Source organism: Lycorma delicatula, chromosome 6, assembly GCF_047948215.1.
Source record: "Lycorma delicatula isolate Av1 chromosome 6, ASM4794821v1, whole genome shotgun sequence".
Lineage (NCBI taxonomy): Eukaryota > Metazoa > Arthropoda > Insecta > Hemiptera > Fulgoridae > Lycorma > Lycorma delicatula.
The window spans coordinates 139,884,467-139,900,927 of NC_134460.1; the positions used below are offsets into that span (position 1 = coordinate 139,884,467).

General features: G+C 32.8%; 1 protein-coding gene across 1 annotated transcript in view; it reads right to left on the reverse strand.

The window, feature by feature from the left end:
* Positions 1 to 230: 230 nt before the first annotated feature.
* The window catches only part of Mdh1 (malate dehydrogenase 1), a 37,448-nt gene continuing 21,217 nt past the window's right edge, over positions 231 to 16,461 (reverse strand). The window contains exons 4-6 of the mRNA XM_075368652.1: positions 5,932 to 6,273; positions 3,522 to 3,746; positions 231 to 1,536 (exon numbers count right to left, since the gene is read on the reverse strand). Of these exons, the coding sequence (XP_075224767.1) occupies positions 1,438 to 1,536; positions 3,522 to 3,746; positions 5,932 to 6,273 (666 nt within the window). The 3' untranslated portion in view covers positions 231 to 1,437. The remainder of the gene's footprint in view (positions 1,537 to 3,521; positions 3,747 to 5,931; positions 6,274 to 16,461) is intronic.

Sequence of the window (16,461 nt, forward strand, 5' to 3'; positions counted from 1 at the left end):
GATTACAAAGAAGTTACTGTTGTTATCAATCTAAACTAGTAAGATATAAAATAAAAATAATTTCATTTGTTTTTTCCTAAGTTCAGATTTGACAATTCTAATGTAAACACAGAATTAATTTTCGAATGTAATAATAAATCATAAGTAAATATAATCACACCATGTAATTTTAACTAAATATAGATATATAATGATATAAAAAAAATTGTTCATTATGAATTATTTAAAAAAAAAAAAAAATGCATTTTTAAAGACATGACTGAACAATGTCTAACATACTGTAGAATAGATGAGCAATATAAATGGATTATAGACGTTACAAAGACAAAACACAACACAAATAAGTGACAGGCAGAAGATGCACAAAGTTTAAGAAAAACTAATATTTTTCTTTGAGAAAGAAAAAACAGGATAACTGATATCTTTTCATTCAGAAAGTTATCATTAAGTCAATATAAGATGACAAAGTGCTTATATTGATTAGAAAGTACAAAATATTCTCTTTTCCAAATTAGTATCATTAAATAAGCAATGTAGCATTCATTAAATGTTCAACGTTTGAAATTATAATTTGAAATCCCAGAAAAATTGCGAGGTAAGCAACTCTATGGACCTTACTGAAATATTCATTCAGAAATCATTATCTGTTGATTTTACTCAATGCCTCATTAATATTATCTGCAGAAATGATGTATGCTTTGAGCTGATATTTTATTACCCAGTGATATTAGTTACTGAAGTAAAATTAGCAGTAAAAATGCAAGCAATCTATCCAACATTAATCAGTAAACGATTTGTTATTTAAAAATATTTTTTTTTTAAATTCAATTGAACTTTTAATTTCATACTAAACTAATATTTTTCAATTACAAAATAAAACCATAAACTTACTTTCATCAGAAAGGATTAAAAGATATTCAAAAAATAAGTAAATACGAAGAAATATATATAAAATGAATCTGATTCATTATTTATAAATGAATTTTATATAATAATTCATTTCCACAACCTAATAAAAATAAATATAAAATAAGAAAAAAATTAAATAGAAATAAACTGCATATAAAACAATATCCTACAAATTGTAAGGCGGAAAAAATGAAAAACTTTCAGCTGCAACAGGATGATTATTTAATAAGTTAACACAAGAGTTTAATTCAGGATTTCATCTTTCAATTTACACATTATTACAATTTTACACTATTTAACTAATTTAAATGCCGAATCAGTAAATTAAAAAAAAATCATTTAATAACAAATTAAAATAATTGAACATATAACTGTAGTTTATAACACATGTAATTCATGCTGAAAACATTGTGCCCCTACCTCAGTCACTTATAATTAATATGAACCAGTACAATAAAATATTAGGACAGAAAACGGAACACTTTATAATTTTGAAATGATTTCTGAGGTAATGTGGGGCACATCTCGTCAATCTTCACAAACAGACAATGCTTCTTCTTTTTCTTCTACTAGCTCATTAGCAGTAATATCAAGCTTTTCTCGAGCAAAGTCTTCTATTGTCAAATCCTGGAATCAAAAATAATTTTTATAAAAATTTAAAAAAAACAGATGCTTTAGTATTAACAAAAGATAGTATATAAAACAGCAAGACTAGTTGACCATAAACATTTTTTACAATTAGTCCCAAAGTTAACATAGCCTTTTTGTTAAAAAAAGGGAATCAATGACTGTGATTGATTGTGATTGTCAATTCACAATCAATGACAATCAATTGTCATTGATTGTGAATTGTCACATCAATGACAATTCGCAATTTCACTTATACTTCTTAGGTTTATATAAAAAGGCTGTCCCAAAACAACAGTCAGTATCAGTCATATTTTCAAACAGTGCTATACAAAAAACCTGACAACAAAAAAAAAAAGACCTGACAAAAAAAGTTACCTGACAACAATGTAGGACAACTCATTAGCTAACAATAGAGTGGGCTGCAAGGTAGTTCAGGTAAAGAATTTTTAATCTAACATAATTTAACCTTACAGTTTTATTTTACGAGTAAGTTTACAAGTTATTCACTATTGCTGTCTACTCTCTACATGGTAAGCATGGCCTTCCTAAATTTTTCTTCAGGTATACTTTTACAGAAAGACTGCAACACCCATGACAGCTTCAACTCAGGTTGTTTTCTGGCGATAAGTTCCTGTAAGGGAACTTATCAGGGTGTTTTCAAAGGCGAAGTGCTGATAAAGAAAACCGTGAGAGTAAAAAAATGCAATGAGGATGACCTTCTTGCTGGCTGATAGTGACCGACAAAGTTTTTTGGTTTTTGACAAGCCTTTTTCCAAGTTACATTCCTGTTTTGTCAGCAGGTTAAAATAATGAACACAATTCTTGCTGCATGTGATGTAACCTTATGGTCAGAACATGATGGATATATGTTTTTGGAATGAGGATCAACGATTCAAGGATTTGGATTAATGAATGTTTGTAGTCATGAATAATCTCCACTATGGTGTTAATGTTTTCCTTAGTAAGTGTCATTGACTCATTAATTGGCTGCTATATGGAATTAGCGTGGCAGTCTTGCAACCTTTGACAAATGCTTTAAGTCAATGAAATCTTGTCCACTCGCTTAAAATTCTTCTTAACAGGCAAACTTCATCTCCTGCTAAATTGGTGGGGCCGATAAACAGCAACACACACAATTTCCAAATATACAACGTTGCTCCATTTTTATATCTATACTCAACATGAATAATCTAGAGTGTAAAAATAAACACATATTTTTCGCACTGCTGCTGAGCAGACTAGTAAATGAAACATGCTTGGTACATGGTTACGATTACATGAGTTACAGGTATATACTGTTGCTAGTTTGCCTTGTCATGTTGTTTGGAAATAAAAACACTTTCTCTGCCAATTGTCTTGAGACAGCCTATGAATGTAGTTATGGGCATAAATAAGTAAATAAATAGTAGTTTAATTAGTAGTAAATAAATATAGTAGTTTGTTACAGTTGACTATATATACAATATAGTGGTGCATTATAATGAGACTGATATTTTGATAGTAATGTTAAGGAACTTGACAGCTCCACATGATTGGATTATATTTAATATATTACATTATCACTGCATATGTTGGGAAATGAAAACCTCATATGATATTTATTGTTTGGACAATGCATAAATAAATATTAAATAGGAAATGTAAATGAATAATAATGTACCTAATAAAAAAATCCATGTTAATGGATTTACAAAGTCTCCTTCATTATTGCAAATACACAATACTTCATATGTTTTTTTTTTTTTAAGTGTAATACTGTTGTTCAATTGCTTATTCATTTTTAATATTTTCTGGAGCGTATTTTGTTTTTTTTTTTTTTTTAATAGCGTTTACAATACAATCAAATATATATATGTATATATAAAATTTGTTTTTGTTACTACATTATAAAATTGCTCAATAAACAATATACAATGTAACAGTACAATACAATCAGCAAACATTGTTTCAACTAATAACAATAATCATCCTTATATACTTACTTGAACAATAGACCACTTTTTGTCTGAAACTACACATGGAAAGGAAAAAATGATATCTTTAGGAATATCATATGAACCATCAGATACAACAGCCAAAGATACCCATTTTGACTGCGGTGTACCTTGCCAAAGAGCTTTCATATGATCTCCAGCAGCTTTAGCAGCTGACATTGCTGATGACATTTTTCTAGCGGCAATAACAGCAGCACCTCTATTTTGAACAGTCTGTAATATAAAATAGAAAAAATGACATATAATCTATGAATTTAGATGTTCAATAAAATAGGGGAAAAACATTTAGAATATAAAAAAAAAATGTATTACAAGAATCATTAAATAATTATAAAGACCAAGCAACAGTGGAAAACTACTTAATAGAATAAACTGAAACTGTCTGAAGTACAAATTGACATCCCTGGGCAATGATCCCAACGGTTGTTATAGTTTCATGGTTAAGCAATTTCTATGGCTATGGGTGATATGGATACACTTCCACTGAGCTGTTTCAACTTTCTTTAGATCATTAACATCCAAGTAAGATGGCACTCTAAGAAGAAAAAATTTATATTAAAAAAAGAAGAAATTTGCAAGCATATACATATTATGTCAGAACGGATTTATTACATTTTTATTTATATGAATGTTGCCTAACTTACGTGAGCATTTTTAGTGCTGATTAGCACTCTATCTATATTTCCTTTAGTGTGTAACTTGCAAGCACTGTTAATAATAGTTTTTTAAAAAATCATGTTTTCTAAGGTATCAAAGAATGGTTCTTTGTTCACTAATCTTTTAAAGTATATCAAAATGTAAAAAAAAAAAAAATTAGTAAAATTTACTTTACATAACTTTATTGAAAAAGTTATTAATATTACATTATACAACATATGTTAAGATACATTTTTTAATAAATGTAGGTTGTATGACTAAGACCTCAGCCTAAGCTTATTAATTTTTGTTCACATCTATCACATAAAAAACTATTGCTTATTAGTGATTTGTAACTTCTTGGTAACTATGACTGAAGTTGAATTACAAATGTCTGTTTGTTGGTCTAAATTATGTCTTTTTGATATTTCTTGTAGGCTTTCCCTTAATCTAAAGATTAACAAGCAATGAAATTAGAATGTCTGAAAAATTAGAAGGCAAGCTATAAAATTAGAATGTCTGAAAAAACTACTACTAATTTATTATTATACTACATCATGTATATGTTAAAAATTTAAGAGGATTTTTAATTTAAACGTGTTTTTATTAACAAAGATAGGATTGTCAATTGGCTATGTTTTGATTTTTATTTCAATTTTCTCAAAAAGGATGGACCAGAAAAAATTAAAAAAAATATTTTAAATTCCCTTCTGAAAAAAAAGTTTTTCTTATACATGGACTCTTATCCAAATCAACTAAGTATATGATTACTTAATTAATCTACAAACACTTTCAACAGTTATATTTAACTCACATTTTTTAAAAATTCTCCATTGCATAGAATAATAACAATTTTTAATATGTATAAATAATTATTATTTATAATTTATTTTTCTGCTACAGAATATCTACAGTTCTTCAAATACATTGCTAGCTAATCTTTAGTGAATTGAAGCAATATACATCAACATGTTGAGAGAGAGAGAGAGAGAGAGAGAGAGAGAGAGAGAGAGAGAGGGGGGTGCAGGCAGGCGGGTAGATAGAAAGAGATTTTTTTAAGTTAAATAGGCTAATCAAAGAAATTAAATCAAATTATAGGTCCTGTTGATGAAATAATAACAATGACCTTTCTGATGTATATTGATATTTTATACTGCTTAAACACACTGTATTAGGATTGATATTAGAAAATTTGTATTGTTGTAATCAAACTTCTTTTTTATTAAAATTTTATTTTTATATAAAATAGTATTTGATAAAATGCAGAAAATTTTTTTTTTTTATTAAAATATTTTGTACATAAAATTCATCAGAAGAAAAATAAATCTAAATAAAACATATCAATTGTCATTCTTCATAGGATGTAGCTGTAATGATTAAAAATACAGGTATGAATGTCTCAACATAAGAAATATGGATTTATGATAGAATAAGGTTCAAATATGGAATTTTAGTTAAAATTACTAAGGTAATATCTTAAAAAAACAAATCTATTCTATTAGTTTCTGTATATTTTCTCACCACACAAGTAACAAGATTTTTCTAGGGTCACAAAATGATAAGAGCAAAAAGGGTCTGTGTAACAACATTGGCTCAAGGACAATAAACTCATTCATTGTGATCATTCAATAAGATCTATCTTTAACTGCAATAAACTCTGGTGTAAAGAAAACCATCAACAGTAGCAATTACAATTAGACAATATGATTTTTGCTCTATGCAAATATCACAGGTAAACTGTTCTATAACTTAAATAACTTACCTTAATAAAATCATTTTGAAGCCATTCATCATCATTTAATGCCTTACTAACAGATACGGAATCACCATCTGGTATCTCGACATAAGCCCATTTAGCATCAGGGAACTGTGTTGATGAATGGTTACCCCAGATAAGAACATTATGAACTTTATCTACTTGTACTTTCAACCTATGTGCAATTAGTGCTTGAGCTCTGTTTTGATCTAGATGAGTCATAGCAGAAAAATTTTCTTTTGGAATAGATGGTGCATATTTTGAACAAATAAATGCATTTGTATTTGCAGGATTGCCAACGACCAGAACTAGAACTGATTTCTTTGCATATTGGTCTAATGCCTGACCCTATAAAAAAAATTACATTATTTTAAGTAAATATATATGTGCTTAAAAGTATATCAATAAATTATCAAAACAATCTATGAAAAATTTAATTTTTAAGCCTTGAAAAGTATCCAGTACTGCTTACATCTTATGTATGTATATAAATTAATGTTTGTTTGTCCCGTAGGTGTTCCTATACCATCATCAGATTGGGATGAAACTTTTTATAAGTTGTTGTGCACATGCTCACAAAGGTTTCTGAATTAGTCTGGACCTGCTAGATGGAAATACAAATGAGATATTTCAAAAAATTGTATTTATGGTCCAATTTGGTTCATATTCAGAATATATATTAGTTATGTGAAAAGAAATATTTCTGTGAAAAAGGGAAAGAGGTGAGGATGGGAAAAGGAAAAGGTTAAATTTTGTGATGTTCTGTAAGTTTCAGTTTTTTAATGTTTTATCAAACTTTCATTTGTGTTCATTTAATCTATATATATATATATATATATTACTCAAATATATCAAAGCATTGCCGAGTCAGCTAGTCATTTATATGTTGTCCTAAAGTATGACAATCTGAAATCTTTACCAAAAGGATAAAATTTGTATTGCATTCAATAGGATTAGAGTGAATTATATTTGGCCTTTAGAAATCAGCATTTCATCAGACTAATTTCCCATCTCATATTAACTGCTATTTTATAATTTTATTTATTACTTTAGTTTTACATTTAAAGAAATTACGTCAAAATCTAAGTAACATATTTAAAAATAAAAACAATTTTAAGTATGGCTTGTTTTTCTCACTAAGGCAACATGATTTTCACCAATTTTGAACACATTTTTAATTTTAAGATTCTGAAGTAAAGTATTTTCATACTTCTTCAGGAATTATGTGCAAGTTGTCATTCTGGAATGAGATAAGAAATCTAGGAGGGTTGGAAATGCTGTAAACATTCATAATTTTCGATAGGTTAATAGAGTATATCATCCTTATTAATAAATTAATCACCCCACCACTTAGAGTGCACTTACATTAGAAACATGGAGCAATGCTAAGCTATGAAGCATGGAACAATAATGCCTATCCAAAAGCAACAATGAATTGCTTCCTGTGGATATAGTATTATTTTTATCAATCAGTATATGAACAGTAAATGGTGCAATACTTCTTGCTATACTGGTACTTACTGTACTTATATTCAGTAGTGTGATGTTACTATTCTACATCCCCCTCTCTTTATGGTGTGAGAGAGAGTGAGAAAGAGAGGAAGAGGGGGAGAGAGATAGTAGTTACCTATAAAGTTTTTTATTTTAAACCAAAATTTGTAAAATAATAATTAGTTAACAATATTTAAAAAAATACCAAAATTTTATAAGCAACCAGAAAAATATCTCAAATATTCAGTCTCAAATTATTTTCATTTATTATTATTACTTATTTTAATAAGAAAATTAATTTATTTATATTACTGTACTTGAGTATTAAAAAGATATGTACATTTATCAACTATGTATGAAACCACAAAATGTCTAATTAGAACATGATCAGACTAATTAGAACATCTTTATACAACAAATCAAAAGTTACCACTAATTGCTGATAATTTAGATATACAAATATGTGTATTAAATTTATGACTATAACCTGCCCAAATTTCAATAAATGTAGTATGAAAGTAATATGTTTTATTGGTTAAACAAACAAATGGGATTCTGATTTACAGAGATATTTTTTTGGGCCGTCATAAAACATTGTTAAGTACAAGTAGGAAAGATGATAAAAGCAAGAATATGATATTCCTTTTATACCTTTATTAGATATTTATTCTTAAGACAAACAGAATTTGTTTGCCAACACAATGTATTAACATTTTCATATACAGATAAAGAACACTAAATTTAATTATTAATTTATTTTTCTCAAACCTACCCTATTCCATTAAAACAACAAAGTACTAATAACATTGTTAGTACAATGTTTATATTTTAAGTATTATAAATTTGTGTGATTTATAAATTATGCAGAGCATGGGGCAATAACCTTTAGAAATGATACATATATGTTAATAAAATACTAGGTTTAATAGTTCAAATTAAAATTAATAAGATAAATTGATAAGATAAAAATATCAATTAAAATATTTCAAAAAGCTGAACCTAATTCTTATCACACCAACTACTGATTAGTAACTATTTACCAGCATTACATTTACTGAGCATTAAATTCCACATAAATTATGCAATCAATAAATTAGTTAAAAACAATTTCTATTTATTTTTTGATTATATAAGATTTAATGTCTGTACACTTATGTAACAATTAACATCACTACTAATTTTAATAGCTAAAAATAAATGTTATATTACACTAAAATCACTTTTGAACTTTTCTAAAAGTAAAGACAATAAACTGCATCGTTTACAGCCTGATCGTTTTGCAAATTCTTGGAATGTCTCAGGAGTAACATCCTGGAATCTGAAGCATATGAAGTTACGATAAAATGCCTTGTTCAATATTCAAAACCTTAATTGATAAACTGATTCTATAAATCACTAAAGTTAAACAACACTACATGCATTTTCCCCGCATGCTGTTGACATTTATTTGTTATTACTGACTGTTAACAGTCAATAGCACTTAAAAAAAATTCATCTCATCAGTTGTTCTTAACGTTCCAAAATGATTTTGTAAGGAATTAAAATAAAGATAATAAAGTGTATAATCTCATATTTATAACAAAACCATAGTATCAAACAACTTGGAAATATCAAAATCTCAAGTATAATCAAATAATGTAACATAAGCATAAAATATACATTTCATAAAATTAAAGAACCATTAAAATTATTCAATAAAATTCATTTTCCTAATCTCTCTCGAACAATGTTAAACAAAATGAATGCTTTCTCATAATAGTAATATTCAAACTGCAGCTTTAAAAATTATTTTTAAAGATTTGTCTGATGATGTATGATTGTAGTGCTTTCCACAGTATCTTTTTTTTCTAGCCTTCGGGACCACTGTTAGGATGTATTGCTTCTGAGGATGAAATGAAATGACAATTTTGGTAATGTGTAAAAATGTCATTCCTACCAGGATTCAAACTCAAGACCTCTGGATGAAAGGCAGAGATAACAGCATCTAAAGAATGATCAACTTCATTGATTTTAATTTTTGTTATTTTTTCTTTTATAAATTAATTTATTCCACCGATTGATTATGGAGTAATTTTAAGCACTGTAAATCATTAAAAAAAAATCATTAAAGATTTTAATGCTTTGCATATTATGAGATTTTGAACATGCATAAATCATGACAATTTATATAAGCTAGGTAAATCTGAAAAATCTTATAAAACAAAAATTTTGACATAATTCTTACTTTATCAATTATTTCCTGAAATGTCTCAATTAGATTATATAACCTGCAATTTACATATTGGACTGCATGATCTCTGCATTTCAAAATAAATAATCAGCTGAGTGGTATAGTTTATGATAAAAACTGATTAGTATATTTTTCTATAATTGTATAGTAAACAAATTTCATAAATGTTCAAGGCTTTTAAAGTTACTTAAAATACTGAAACATTTGGAAGGGGAGGGAGGACATAAACAACTGGTAGCAAACTTTTTTGCAACATATAACTTAGTCCTACTTAATTCTGAATCATAGCTTTTTCTATCATTTATCTTCTTAATACTCCCTCCAATGCCCTTAAAACTACATTTAGCTTTCCTTTCTTATTTTTCAATTAAAAAATAAACTGAGATACGGTGATATCAAATAACTCTGACAATATTTATATGGACCAACTAGAACAGGAAATTTATTTTAAAACACTTCTATGACATAATAAAGTAACAAGGATAACAACTTATTAACAACCACGAACAAAAGAAAAAGATAAGGCCGTTCTTAGCTTGAATCAAACAACATTAAAACCTTCAATATGATATCTAACAAGTTAAGTGTAATATCCAGGTAACAGGTTTCATCCGGTTAAATAACCTTTTTTTTTTCCCATCTTTTAACATACAGGGGCAACCATCTCGTTAGTCGACCCCGCCGCATGTAATGGCGGATGATTACCCCCACCCATCCTGTCTTTGTCCGCTGTGGGACTCACCCATCAGGGTCTCCTATATATCTCCAAGATAACCGAACCTCCCATTCGGGAAAGCCCAGATATCCCTCAATGTAGGATCTGCCCTTCCAGGCCCTATCCTGATGTTCTGGAGAGATATTCCATATGGCTTTCACAGCGCGCCCTCCCGCTCATACCTTGAGGGTCTCCCTTGACATCATCGTAAGTACACAGACATGCCCATTCTTGTGGGTGAGCATGCCCAGGCATCCTAGTCATGGGGGCTGCCTCCCTGTCCCTAGACGCCGCCATAATTCGTAACCCCTTTTTTTTAAGGCGTTCCTGTTCAAATTTTTCCTTCAAAATCTCACCAACCATATTTGCTACTTCCATCTACATATCTTCATTCGTCAACATGCTATTGATTACAGTCTCTGGTGTTGTTGTTGTATACCTGTCTCTTATATCATACCACTTATGGCATCTAAACACAGTGTGTTCAACACTATCGGTCTCTTGGCAATCCCTGCAAACAGCAGATCTTCGGAGCTTAAACCGATAACTACTCACCGAAATCACCATGTCCTGATAAGAACTGAGTGAGACTATAACTAATCTCGCCATGGCGCCGTCCCACCCAGCATCCTATATCTGGGATAAGTCTCCTTGTCCAACCGCCTTTTAAAGACGCTGCCCACCTTTCCTGCCAGTTGTTCATTTTTTTCGCCCTCGCCTCTATTTTAGGTGTCCCCTTGAATCTCAATACCTTCTCTTCCGCCAACAGATCGATAGGCAGTGAGCCGGCTATGACACACACAGCATCATAGGAGACTGTCCTATATGCGCATGATACACGCAGGAGCAGTCTCCTATGTAACGATGCCATCTTACTGTTGTACCTTTGGATATCCAATCCTCTTTTCCACACCGGTGCACCATACAATAGCATCAAAGCTACCGTTGCTGCAATTGCCTTCCTCTTTCGCTCCTTAGGACCCCAACGTGTTGCACATCAGCAGAGAAACTGCCGATAGTACCTTCTCAGCCTTATTGCAAGCTTCCTCTGTATGTGGACCAAAACTCCGGTTCTTATTCATCCATACACCCAAATATTTAATTCTATCCGCAAGAGGAATTGGAGAAAGATCATATTCGAGCTTAACTTGTCGAAGAGGTCTCCTACCCAAAAAAACCAGAACTGCAGACTTTTCAGGAGCCACGGACAAACCATGGGCAGACATCCACTCACAAACCGTAGCCAAAGCTTCATTACCTTTTTCTTCAATCTGCTCTTTATCAACCCCTTTGATTAATAATGCTAGGTCATCAGCAAAGCCAACTACCTCTACACCCTCCGGAAACCGCAGGTGAAAAATACCGTCATAGGCAATATTCCAGAGAAGGGGACCCAGGACAGAGCCCTGAGGAACCCCCGCTCTCATACAGAAAACAAACTCTTCGATCTCCGTAAACGCTTTTAACATACCGGTCGCTGAAATAGTCCCTCACAATGCTCCTTAATTGTGGATCAACACCAAACGCCTCCATAGCCTCCGCGACAACTCGCCACGGGAGACTATTGAAGACATTCCTGACATCCAAGCTTACAAGTACTGGAATCTTCCTAGTCTGCCGCGTCCCCATTGCTGCACTATCTGCAAAATTAATCACCCTGAGAGCTGCATGTATTGCCGATTTGCCCTTCCTAAACCCGTACTACTGGGGTGAAAGACCTCCTAGACTGTTGATCTGCTCCTCTAGTCTACGCTCAATTACGCGTTCATAAATTTTGGCCATCGTATTCAACAAACATAATGGTCTGTATGACCCAGGATCTTCAATATTCTTACCAGGTTTCGGTAATAAGGCCAACTTAGCCACCTTTCAGCATCTTGGAAAAACACCCCTCGTAAATGCATCATTGAAGCATTCCAAGACAGTCCACAGAAATGTCTGGACAACAAGCCGTACAATCTCGCCCGGAACCTCATCCGGACCCGGGCTCTTCTTCACGTTTAAACGTGCAACAGCTCCCCGGAGCTCAGTCAACGTAATAGCCCTGACATCTAGTACTGGTTCTATCTGCCACTCGAAATCTGGCTGACCTGGAAACAAATGATCTACAATACCGGAAATTCTATCTGATGGAATGACCGGGATCATCTGCCTAACCGCTTGTTAACAATCTTAAAGGCTTGACCCCAAGGATCATCCTGCAACTCCGTCAACAATCTATTCCAGGCTTCCTTCTTCTCCCGTTTGATAGCCTTTTTCAAATCAGACTTTGCTACTTTGAGTCTATCACTGAGCTCTTCCATCCCGTCTCTACCTCTGGCACGCCGCCGCTGTAATTGGCGATTCAACCTCAGTACTTCAGCCCTTTTATTGCCTATCTCTGTAGTCCACCAGTATACAGGCCTCTTAGTTGTCTATCCACTCTCAACGTGTCCTGACACGTTCTATTAATAGCTAACGCTAAGCCCTCTGCATTCCTAGGGCATAGCTGGTTGAACCTGCAAAATAACCTTTCTTTAAACTGCCTCATACTATTCTGGTTAACTCAACCGGTCTCTCCAAGGGTCTAAATCCTTCCAGCGCCACCCTTAGTCCTCAATGATCACTACAAAGTTCATCGCCCAAAACCTCAAATTCAGTCGGCATCATCGATGAGTCAGAAACATATACATGATCTATTAACAGATCCCCTGTCACCCCGCCAGAAAGTTGGTGTCCCATCGTTTAGACTAATAAGTCGTAATGAGGCCGTCATTTCAGCCAAAGCTACGCCTCGGCGATCAGTTACTTCACCACCAACCTCCGCAATCTTAGCGTTAAAGTCACCAAAAATTATCACTGGGCAATTGGACCGCCTGACATCTTCACCCAGTCCGTCTAGACTAAACTCTATATAATCCTCCCAGATACAGTTGGGGAAGATATAACAGCAATATAGGAGCCATCCTCCGACTTTAATACGGACATACCCCTCACCTTTCTTTAGGTCTGTATGGGCAAATCTGCCAGATAGATCTCTAATAGCAACGTCTCCCCTGAGATCGGTCCACTAATGTTCAGCTGTAACCCTAGATCTGCTAGGCTCCGTGATGAGAACATAATCCATGCCCCTTGCAGAAGAAGACTCCCACAGGAGATCATGAACAAGTCCACTCCTGTTTGCATTTATATATTGAATCTTCATTCTCTAGGACGTTCCTTACCTTGCCTACAAGCAGGACTCCCGAATCTATGCCCATCCTGCCCACATTTAACGCATTTGGATGCCTCATAGCAGTTGCGACTAAAATGCCCAGCTATCCCGCAATTATAACAGGAGTTCCTCCTATCAGGTCCCCTGCAACTTCCAGCAAGGTGCCCCTGTTCCCAACACCTAAAACAACGAGGGACATCTTCCCTAAGGACGACCTTACAAGATAGCCATCCTATATTAATCCTGTCCTTAGCTACCAGGGTGTCAGCAGCTTTCTTTGGCAGTATGACAGTCGCGTTTTGTGTCTGTCCATAGGCCGGTCTAACAGAGGAGATACGAATATCGTGTCTCTCCTCATCTGGAAGTGCCTCTCGAACCGCCTTCAGTATGTCTGCCTCCTTAGTTTCTTCATCCATTCCTCTGATATGAACTACTACAGGCCTAGCTGATCTACCTCCAGTAGCGATCTGTGCACCTTCTACATTCTGCTGCACCTTGTCCACAACAGCCTTGGCATTCCCAGCACCATCTCGAAGGCGAAGTTCAAGTGCCTCGCCTCTGCCTTTCCTAGCTGCAATAACCACACCAGATTCTGTCTCTCCAGTTCCTGCCTTTACTTCGCGCAGGAGTTGGGCATAACTTAGCCCTTCCTACTTAATAACTACTGTCTTTATAGGTTCTGTCGACTTGGACCTGCTCCTAGGTGTCTTTTCTTCCATCAATTGGTAGAGGACTCAGTTGACACCGTCCCTCCTTGAATTGTATTCTAGTATACGCCTAAGCTTGTGTGAAGTTCTGCCAAGAACAACACCTACAGGCAGGGTAGACTGTGCTACGCTCTCAATCCTCGTAATTCCTTCTACTAGATGGGTATTAACAGCTGATTCTTCTAATTTTGTGTCTATGAATAACACATAAGTACCTACCGACACTTGTTCGGCAGCAGAGGCCCCCAATACCACCTCCGCCATCGGTGCATCATGAAGTACACTACCCGGTACTACCGATCCCTTGTTGAGCATTCTGCACACTCTCAGGGCAAAATCGCAGACTTTTCTAGCAAATGCACCCTTCTTATTACCGTTTAAATCCAGGACCATTATAACCTCACTGCCTTTATCCAATTTGGGAGTACCCATCTTGGTCTCGACATGTTGAAAAAATTCCTCTGGCCATTTCTGCGAGATTAGCTCGGGGATACTATCCCGCTCCACACCTTGCTCTAATTTCTGTTTCATTTCCATATTTGTCACTATAGCCCTATCTGGTTTATCCGTCTGCATTTCCTTCTCCACCGTAATGGGTGGAGCCAGATCCTCAACCAAAAAGGTAACCGCTGCCACCTTAGCCATGAGTTGGCTAGCTGTTTCTCGGATCTCTCGCTTAACATTTGTACTCTCCTGTACTAGTCGCCATAGAGTATCTGCAATCATATTAAGGTCTATAACATCTTGATGTGAGTATGGGTGCTGTGTTGACCCTTCTGTATCCGACCCTGAGGGCGTAATGCACCGCTGTCTTTTTCTAATAGGCATTCCGCAGATTACCTAATTAAACCTGATAATCAAACACCAGTAATATAACTAATACAATATAACAATAATCTCGTAATATAAAGTCAATCAATAACAACAATAAGTATTAAATACAATACTACAGTACATCAGTACTATGATATAACGATTAATAATAATCAGTATTAGCCCATAATAAAATATAAGCAATAATAGAAAAACACAATGAAACACAAACACAATAAAAACACACTTATCAACCCTTCTCAAAATTGAAAAGAGCAGATAAGAGTTATCAATAGTCTAAATTATAAAGTTATCAATAACTCGGAAAATTAGATATTAATATTAGATAACAAACAAACTGCACATGCAGACTGATAAACTTGTTTACTTGTTCAAGTATGACGTCACTGTCTTGCTATTACCTGACTTAGAATTTATAAGGTTATGTGATCCTTAAATAAACTAAATCCAACTATCACAAATTAACACACACAAAAAAACAAAGTATCTTTACAACCACACGTTAAATAACCTAATAAATCTTAACATTTTTTTTTTGCAAATAGTTAACATTTGCTAAATAAAAACAAAATCCCATTTTTTTATTGATAAAAAGTCTGACAAGAAAAAATTTAAATCAAAACTTTTAACTACTATCAACTAACAAGTTGATATAACTTGATAGAACCAACTCAGAACCCAATTGATTGGAAAACATTAAAGTCTAAAGAACAGATGATGTAAATCTGTGAATTTGTGCCCGATTGAAATGTGTATTTTGCACAAAATATTTTTAAAAATTAAGACATAAAAGAAAAGCAAGATATAACTGACAACAATAATGTTCTTCAAATGAATAAAAAAAAAAAAGATGTGGACATTGTTTTCATAACAAAAATTTACAATATAACACCATTAAGTTGTATAGAAAAAAAAATAGATAATAAATAAAAATTGTAAAACATGAACTGTTTAAGTAAATAAAGAAGTGGAATAATAGAACAAATCATTGGATATTTATTGAACAATATTGTTATTATCATATATCATATGAGATAAGAAAATGGAATTCTTAATGGAATGATTAATTTATTCAGTATATATTTATAGATTTACTAACAAAATATACTAACAGTGCAATATATGCGATGTATTACATGTACTATGTATTATGTCAGGTGATTAACACTTTCTTGGTTTTTGTACATAGAAGCTTTATAGAATGAAAGCAACCCTGTGCCCATCCACACACTTAAACAAATTAAAATTTTGCCTTATACAAAAACTTTGGGGATTCTTTGCCTAGTATTAATTAAAATTTATTACTTTATTACATCTTCAATTAATGAAAATAAATATCGTCTAACCATTCATTTCACAACTTTTA